The 9,430-nt window shown below is 38.0% G+C and overlaps 1 protein-coding gene and 1 long non-coding RNA gene across 3 annotated transcripts in view; one reads left to right on the top strand and one right to left on the bottom strand.

The window, feature by feature from the left end:
• LOC125485282 overlaps positions 1-9,430 on the bottom strand; it is a 159,589-nt gene that overhangs the window by 77,809 nt on the left and 72,350 nt on the right. The gene's annotated exons all lie outside the window — the stretch shown is intronic.
• Positions 1-9,430, top strand: part of ppp1r32 (protein phosphatase 1, regulatory subunit 32) — a 134,525-nt gene that overhangs the window by 74,887 nt on the left and 50,208 nt on the right. The window contains exons 11-13 of the mRNA XM_048607390.1: positions 1,668-1,762; positions 3,274-3,438; positions 8,063-8,143. Of these exons, the coding sequence (XP_048463347.1) occupies positions 1,668-1,762; positions 3,274-3,438; positions 8,063-8,141 (339 nt within the window). The 3' untranslated portion in view covers positions 8,142-8,143. The remainder of the gene's footprint in view (positions 1-1,667; positions 1,763-3,273; positions 3,439-8,062; positions 8,144-9,430) is intronic.

Raw genomic sequence — 9,430 nt, 5'->3', positions numbered from 1 at the left:
TGTTATCTCATGTACTTGCACCTTTTTGCCTAGCTGTTCATCTTGGTATTAGCCATGGGCAGGGAGCTTGGAGCTGCTTCATCACCTGCTCTCCTTACCAGAAATGTGAACTGTAGTGTAAAGAGTTACATCTGACAGTGTGATATGCTAATTGGATACTATACACATCATCACAGGAAGTGATGTAATGTCACGTGATTCTCACTGCCATGCAGCCTTGTGGCAAAATGAAGCAATTGGCTGAGAACTTTGCTAATCAATTCTTATTTACAGCTAACACACATGCCGTCATAGTCAACCTGAAAAAGTGAAAATCTCAGAAATGAATATATTAAAAAAACTTAAAAATCATTTTGGGAGGAAAAAGGGGACAGTGCAAGTTTTGTTTTGTCTCTTTGCGTACTGTCGAATGCTACAATTTGATAGAGCACTACTGCTATTGTTCCTTGTTGCTGAAATGGCAGATCAAAGAAAAAGTTGAAAGTAAAGTTGTGATGGTTTTGAGCAGGCAAAATGAAAGAATTATTTAAAATATGCACTTTGAAAATCTTAAAATAGCCACTACACTGAAAGCGGAATGCATAACTTTGTATTTATCTGTCACTCATCTTCTGAATTATGAAATATGCTCAATTATCAGCACCATGAACCTCTATACATTTGTATCTTATTATTATTGATTGTTGTAAATTTCTTGGAATTACATTCACTGACATATTCTCAAGAGTCACAGTTCTGTGCAGCACAGTGGTCATTCTCATAGAATTAATACATTCTTCCCTTTTTATGTTTTCCCACTTCTAATTTATGCTTCCTTTTTCTTCTCCTGTCCTAAAAGTATTTTTGTTTCCTCAGAAAATTGCTCCAGGAGTAATGATAGCCTATCCTCACCTCACCCATTCTTCATGATTGAGCCTGCAGACAGTACCTTCAGCAGGGGCTGAGGAGTCCTGTGCTCTCATGAGATTCCTGCAGATAGTTGACCATTCAAATCAATACAATGGGGAGAAGGAAATACAGCCACGTTAACTTAGGAGGAATTAATGTTAGCCATAGTTGTCCAGTTGAATGGAGCTAACACCAGAGAAACCCTACAGTGTGGAAGCAGGTCATTCGGCCCATCAATCCATACTGACCCTCCTGAAGACCATCCCATCCAGACCCAACCCCTACCCCTATGACCTTGCATTTCCTTGGACATTATAGACAATTTAGCATGATCACTCCACCTAACCTACACATCTTTGGACTGTGGGAGGCAGCTGGAGCACTGGGAAGAAACCCAAGCAGACACGGGTAGAATGTTCAAGCTCCACACAGATAGTCGGCCGAGGGTGGAATCGAACCTGGGACCCTGGCCCTGTAAGGCAACTATGCTAACTACAAAACCTCAGATCTCCTGTTCAATGTGGCTGCATACCAACCATTAGGGAGCTATTTTCTTTGTATTTTCATCTCTGTTTCCCTTACATCAATACCCTCTCCTCCCCACTTCTCCAGCTCACCAATATCTCATTTCTGTTTCAGGAGAAGTTTACAGGAAGCAGGCCTGTTAAGGCAATGTGATTTAGTACCAATTCTTGCTGCAAATTATAAACACCATTGAATAATATTATGCTTCAGAACATCCAATACTGCAAATTTTCTGACTTTCTGCTTGGTTTCAGGAGCTTACTGGATTTAGTAGCAATGAAAACATCTATGTACATCCAGCCAAGACTGCAACAGATGCTGACAGATTTTTGACAAGTTATAAACTTTGGTGAGTCATAGTGGGAATAAAGGAAAGTGAAATTGGGTAATAATTTGCAATGTGGCACAGTAACAATTGTTAATTTTCCAAGTTCCTGCTGCCAGAAACATTGTTCATTCCTAGAGGAAAATATCATTAGTACTTAAAAATCAATATACTGGTCCTCTATTTTGAAGCTTACAAGATGAGTCAGATCAATGTGCATCCATTGTGCATTTTACAAATTTTTTTTCCATCTGGTTTGGTGAAATGTTGGATATATGGCACTTAGTCTTGCACACCTATTAAATGAGCAGAAAATAGTAAGTATCAAGTATACTGCAAGCAAGCAAGCTCCTTGAGGAATGTACAACCTCAGAAAATTTGCTCCCAGAAAGAAGTGAATGATAATGTGCTCAAGGTAGTGGGAACTAGAATTGTTTACCTCATTTCTGATTCAGGAGCCAGAACTAACATGTGGGTTCATATACCTACATTGCTATCGACTTATTTTGGATCTATTTCTTAATCAAATGCACAACTTTAGAGATAAAAATACTGATCCAGCATTAGGAGATTAGATTATAAAGGTTGAGATGACTAGATATACTTTAATGAAAGAAAATAAGTTTAAGAGACACAATATAACAATTTTAAAAATGTTAAAAGGATGGGTAAGATTTAGCACAGACAATGAACACATTACTACAGGTTATAATTGCATAATGTCACAATGTCACAATATAATTTCACAGGCACTAAGCAAAATTACACATTTGAACCAAATTTTACCCTTATGTGAAACTGATTGACAGAAAGCCTTAGTCAACTGTATCAGCTGTTATTTTGAAAGGGATGCTATTCAATACCAAATATGCACAGGGTTGACATGTTTACATTTCTCTGGTTATCTTCATTGCAAATAAAAACTTCAAAAGTGAACAAAGCTGCAAAAGTGAATGGTGGGTGGACATTGAACAGGAAAAAAAATGTATCATTTTGCATATGGAGGCTTTTTAAGAGGTTTTGGAGGATATGGATGAGGCTGGCCACATATTGAAAGAGAATCTGAGGACATTGAGTTAGTGGATCAAGGCATAACCGTAACAGTTGAAGGAGACAGCCTGGGAATGAATAGTACAATAACATTGTAAAAGCAGAGAGGAGTAAGGAGGGATGCTGGGAATGATTTACCAGAATGGAATAGTTTACCAGAGAAGGGCATTTCAATGACCAATATAATATGACCACGTAGCAATTAGCAGTGCTTTGGGAGAAAAAGTGATTGAAGGATATTACAAGAAAAGTGAATTGATGAGATTGATTTAAGAAGAAAAGTGAAGGTGAGTTAATATTGTAAACAGAGATATGTAAGGACATATTAGAGTAGTTGGCCAAACACAAAGTCAACAAAAGACTTGTATTTGGCCACTTACTCCAATTTCTCCTTACGTTTTTATATTTACAATGTTACCTCATTCTAACTCTGTCACTTCAATAATTCATGTTCTGATTTTTGAAAACTATTTCTACAAATTTAGGCATGACGACAAAACTCCAAAAGGAGAGGATAGAGAAGGTTGGACAAGGGGAGGAATTCAGAAACAGTTTCCTCACAGTTATGCTGTTAGCTCCAAGATACATCAGCATGGCCCAGACTACAATGCAACTGAAACTTTACGCCGGATTCACCCCCATGTGGCCAGGTAGGAACCAAGTTATAAATTCAGTAAGAGACTGCCTGTATCCCAGCTTGCATCATTTCCTGTGTCTGCTGACCTTTATTGGATCTTGGTTAAGTAATGCCTCAATATTCATTCTTGTTTTGAATCCCTCCATGTCATCACTCCTCCCTCTCTCTCCAACCTTTCTCAACCTTACAAAGTTCTGAGATTTCTGTGCTATACCAAGTCTGGTCGCAAGTTCTGGACTTCCCTCCATAAACATTTCGACCATAATCTATTCCTTTAAGATGGTCCTTAAAACTTACCTTGTTCACTTGGTGTTTGGCCACCTACTCTAATATCTCCTTACATATCTCTGTTTACAATGTTATAGGTGCTATACTAATACAATTTGCTGTAAAGGAGGGCAATGAATTCTAATAAGAGACAAGATCAAGATAAACATAAAATATAAATGAAAATAATGAGGGGTCTCAATTAATGGTGGGGCAGTAAGGTCAACAATGGATTTTCCTGCCCAAAACCTGCCATCTTTAGCCAAATCAAATTCACAGCCCAACTTCAGGCCCACTCCTTCTGGGCCTACTAGTTCACTCATCATCTGAGCATCGACCCTATCAAACTCCCAGAATGCTACGTGTTTTATTAAAATCCCCTCTCATTCTTTTAAATGTCAATGCATATAGACACAAGCTGCACACCCTTTCCTAATAAGAAAACTGCTTCATGTCATGAATCAGCCTATTGAAGCTTCTTGAATTGTTTTTAATGCAAGGATACACTTCCTTATATAAGGAGACTAAAACTATACAGAGTGCTATAGGTGTATTCTTGCCAATGTCCTTTCCAGTTGTAGCAAGATTTCCCCAGTTTTACACTTCATCCCCCCTCACAATGAAGGCCAACATTCCATTGCTTTCCTAATTATCAGTTGTGTCACCTCCAATGTTGCAATTCAGCCAAGATAATATGCTCAAAACAGTGGAGTGGGGCGTGATCTCCAATCTTCCAACTCTAAGGAAAGAGTGCTACCGTTGAGCCAGAGCTGACAACATGAAATGCTGATATACCATTGCTCTGAGGCCCTGCTAAGAAGGATTTTTATGTTGGTGCACAACATGCATCATTTCTATATTATTGGAGCAGCCATAAAAATAATTCTGTTGAATTAATGACATTATGCTTTTTAAAAAAAATTGAAGAAAAAAAATGATAGAACCAACTGAGGTCTGGCCAGAGAGAAGTCTTCCTAGTGTAGAAATTGCTTTCTTAATGGTTTAAAAGCTGTATTATCTTTTATAAGACCTTTATGGCTATGCTGTTAGGGTCATTTAACTGCCTCTTTTTTTAAAAAAACAAAAGGTCAACTGCAGATTCTTGTTGTTTTTCCTTCTTTTATTTAGAGAGAGAGAGCTGGTGCAAATTGACTAGCCTAAATGGTTACATTTTGAACGAAAACAATCCCGATCTATCTAGTCTCCCTTCATAGCTGAACCGCTACTGTCCAGGTGCTCCTGGACCCTGGGTTATGATTCCTCCCATCCTTCCATGTCCCCAGAGCCTGGATTGTGAGACTCCGTGTCACTGATACTTGTGCTGAGTACCATTATTTTGACATTGCCCACACAGTGTCAGGTCAACAGCTCTGAAGTCAGTGAACAGCATTGAAGGAAGATATCCTATAATACATTCAGCAGCAAATAACAAGAAACCAATAATACATCGGCAAGGCATGGGGATCCAGCAAAGGCAGCTGAAAGTGCAAATCATTGTAACCCATACTTTTTCACTGCATTTGTGTATAAACTGTTCGGTGATCTATCCCTGAGGAAATCAAGTCCCTGAGTCCTGCTGACTCAGTGGAGTTCTGTATTTGACCAAAAGGGAGAAGGTTTATTTTGGATGATGCCAAACATATTGCAAGACATGATCAGGAGGTCACAGAGATGAAGCAGAGGCATCCAAGAGAGCGCACAAACCCCGAGGCAGTGTCTACACTAGACCCAGCAGCCATTTCAGAGCACACTAAACCAGACTTCTTCATCCTGAGGGATTGCTGAAGGTGAATAAATTTTTTTAAGAGAAAATTAGAGCAATTTAATCAATTTGTGCTACTTTTAATTGGATTAGATTCCTTCATGTTAACTCTGCGCATTTCATTCCTTCTTTATGTTCTTCCCAAAAAAAAATACTTAATGAGCTGAGGATGATGTGTGACGGCATTGCTTTTAATGACACATAATCTGGAGAATTAGAAGTAGAGTGGGTGGAAAATGAGACATTAGTAATTCTGCCGACTGTTTTGCCTAAAATAAGAACTGGCAATACCCCAAAAGAACTATTAATTTAAAAACTAATGTAAAATTAAAACTGGGCCCAGAAACTTAAGGCAGGGATTTTCAGGAGAGTTAAAATGAGTATGACTTTGTGAGGATGCCACTGTGAATAGTATGTTTTATTACACTAAAACTGCAGTGTAGAAGTGAGCTGATGTCTAATTGCAATAGATATGTATCAAGTCATTTTAGAATAGTAAGGGTCAAGATAGGACCATTCACCGTCTTGGCTATCTATCAAATATCCCCAAAACAACAAAGAAGTCTTGGGACCCTAGCAGTTTAGTTGATAAATGAAAGTTTATTATGATACTGAATCACGTAGATTAGAAAGACCTACAGTGTATGCCAAGTTGACCAGTCTTAGCTGAACTGGACACAATGTCACAGAGTCATACAGCATGGAAACAGATCCTTCAGGCCAACTTATCCATGCCGACATCCCAATCTGGTCTAGTCCCATTTGCCAGCATTTGGCCCACGTCCCTTTAAACCCTTTCTATTCATATACCCATGCAGATGCATTTTAAGTGTTGTAATTATACTCTCCTCCACTATTTTCTCTAGCAGCTCATTCCATACATGCACCACCCTTTGCATGAAAAAGTTACCCCTCAGGTCCTTTTTAAATCTTTCCCTTCTCACCTTAAACATCTGTGTGATTACGGAGCGTAAACACTGGAATGGACTGTTTCTGTGCTGTATTTCCTATCTGATCACATGTACATCCTTAGTATTCCATGGACAAGGCAGGGGGAAAGTTTGCCGACCGTATTACTTTGATTAATAGAGCTTATGACAGAGTGCATGCGAGTGAACCCAGTGTAATCCTAAATCACAATTGGCTGTGTGGCCATTTCTCCGGACTCATGTTTTAGGTTTATTCGTTAAAAATTGGACACCTGATCAGTGTACAAAAAGCACTGCTGATGTATTTAGAATAAGAATGATTCACTACTTGAGGATAGCATACAAGGAATATTGGATTGAAATAAACAGTACAAATTGGATGGCTATTCCCTGCAATATCAGGAGATGTTTTGTAATGTTTCATACTCAATGTAACACAACTCATAATAATGAGACAATAACGTTGTACTGGATAAGCTAGTCAGGGAAAAGAAAAGTTACTGCCACAACATTTACTCACTGATCTGTCTTGTTTTATAACCTGGCACGGATTCCAGTTTTCCAAGATGATTGTCAAATTATCATGACAATCCACAAAAGAGCAGTTTCAGCTAATTGTGTTTTTTTTTATGTGTGTGGGCAGAGGTTAGGGCAGTTCTGAAGAAGGGTCACTGGACCTGAAACGTGAACTCTGCTTTCCCTCCACAGATGTTGCCAGACCTGCTGAGTTTCTCCAGCAATTTCTACTTTTTTTTGTTTGAGGTTAGGCCAGTGCTCCCCTGTATTTGTATTAATAATTTGTTTGAGACCTTGTGAATTATTCCAAAGCATTTGTCAATGAATTAAAAGAAAGTATTTATTGAAAGAATGGAAGGAATACATAAGCATGTCCTGAGATTGATCATGGGTCCTCTGTATTACTCTTACAGTGCTTTTCATGTCACAGTGTTCAAAATCTTACAAAGGGGAACAGCTAATACTTGTACAAAGTTCAAAAAATCCCTTGTACAGTCAACCCACTTTCTGATCTTGTTGCATCTATCATGCCCAGACCAATCAGATAGCTCTCAATTACAATTAAATTTAACCATTAAGGTACAGAAATGGAGATGTACTGTGGTAACCCTGTTGAATTCAGCTTCTTGATGAAGCATTTAAATTCTTAAATTTCTATATACTTTTGCACCTGAAATATCAGAATGGTTTATAGATTTGTAATTTTGAGAACATTTTGATTCAACATTACCCTTCCTTTAAAATTCCATACACCAAGTCTTTGCTACCTCTGAATTTCTTTGTCGCTTTTTGTTACTACATGATTGTTATATTTGCATACTTTTAATCTGATTACTTAGTCAAAAATGAATTTTTCAAGGTAAGGCAGGCTGCAATACAGCTTTTGAGCTATGAGTATATTTCTGAATAAAATACCACTATTGCTATCTGTAAGACCCTTTTAAACAATGAGTAACTTTTGGTTTATAGTGACTATGGATAATCTACTTAGTATGTCAATCATCTATAGTTCTTTTATGAAATGTTAACTTTAACAATTGAATTATAGTGTTTGTTATAAGAAAATTAATATTGAAGAAGTATACAAACTGGAGCAATTAAATAAGAAACCTTTAATTCATGAAAGAACAGTAACACACTTTTCATTTTTCTTTTCCTGAAAGGACATTAAAGTCAGTTGATGAATTTTATGATGATCACACTTATGACCACAAATTGCGTCCGCCTGGGCTGACTCTCTGAGGGTACGTGCTGCAGTCTGTTGAATTTGAAATATTCCATTGGTTGTCAGGAAACTTGAAAAGCACACCACCAAATGTTGCAAGATATGAACTATCTTTCCTCAAAATAACAAAAATGGAAACAATGGATATAATTGAAAAAGAAAATCTGGTCACTATCAATGCTGGTCAATGTAGTGTTGATTTTTATTTCCCTCCAGATAAACTATCAGAATTTTGTTTGGACAGTAAATGGAGAGCAATTGGTTAAATAAGAGAGCCACAGACATGTAACTGACTGACTCATGAAGTTATTCAACAGCATATTGTATAACTAGGTTGCACCTACAGATCAGAACCTAATTAAGAGGTTTAAGTGTTTTTTTCAGATACAGCCAAATGCTAACTAGGGAGTGAGCAACAGACTGGAATATAATCACAATATCCGTATTTTAAATATAAAAAAACCTTGTATTATCTCATGGCCAAATACTGTGAGCAATCTGATTTAGCTTCAGATAAATGTCCAAAGTATTCAGTGGTGTGATCAACGGAATAGACTTTAAGCTGTGGACCAGACAATTGCTTCAGTCTTCACAATGTTAGCTGGAAATTACCATTCATTTAAGATTGGCCAACAGACAAGCTGCCTAACAGAACAGTGTGTGAAAAATGATGGAAAGGTGGAGCTGTGTAATCAACACAATGTGAAAGTTGATCTGTAGGTAACTTTTGAAAAGGGACAGATGCATGTATAGCAGAAGGAGGATGAATCTTTGAGAATTCCTGAGGTACCTTTACAGGGGTAGGGAGAGAAACCATTAGTAAAGAAACTTTAGTTATGATTGAAAAGGTATGAGTGGACCAAAGTGAGGGCAATATCATGGCCCAAAGAAGGAAGCTGGAGAATGGAGGAAATGTGTTGGAGGTGGATGTTGTGATCAATTGTTGTGAAGAATGCAGAAAGGTTGAAGTGGACATACAGCCAACATACACTAGAGTCAGTGATACGCACTTGTGACTTTGGCCATTTCAGTAATGTGAAGAGAGCTGGAAAAATGATTGGAAGGATTAAAAAGTGTTGACAGAGGGGCATGCCCAAATCTAAGAGTCAAGGACACTTTCAAAGAGGTGGGGTGACTGGAGATGGGAAGGCAGTTAGCAAATACAAGAGGGTTAAGGATAAGAGACAGTAGGAACTGCAGATGTTGGAAAATCCGAGACAACAAGGTGTAGAGCTGGATGAACACAGCAGGCCAAGCAGCAGCATAGGAGCAGAAAGGCTGATGTTTCGGTCCGAGACCCTTCATC

This window comes from Rhincodon typus, chromosome 17 (assembly GCF_021869965.1).
Source record: "Rhincodon typus isolate 14 chromosome 17, sRhiTyp1.1, whole genome shotgun sequence".
NCBI lineage: Eukaryota > Metazoa > Chordata > Chondrichthyes > Orectolobiformes > Rhincodontidae > Rhincodon > Rhincodon typus.
The sequence above is the reverse complement of the archived record's forward strand: the minus strand, read 5'-3'. Positions and strand labels throughout refer to the sequence as shown.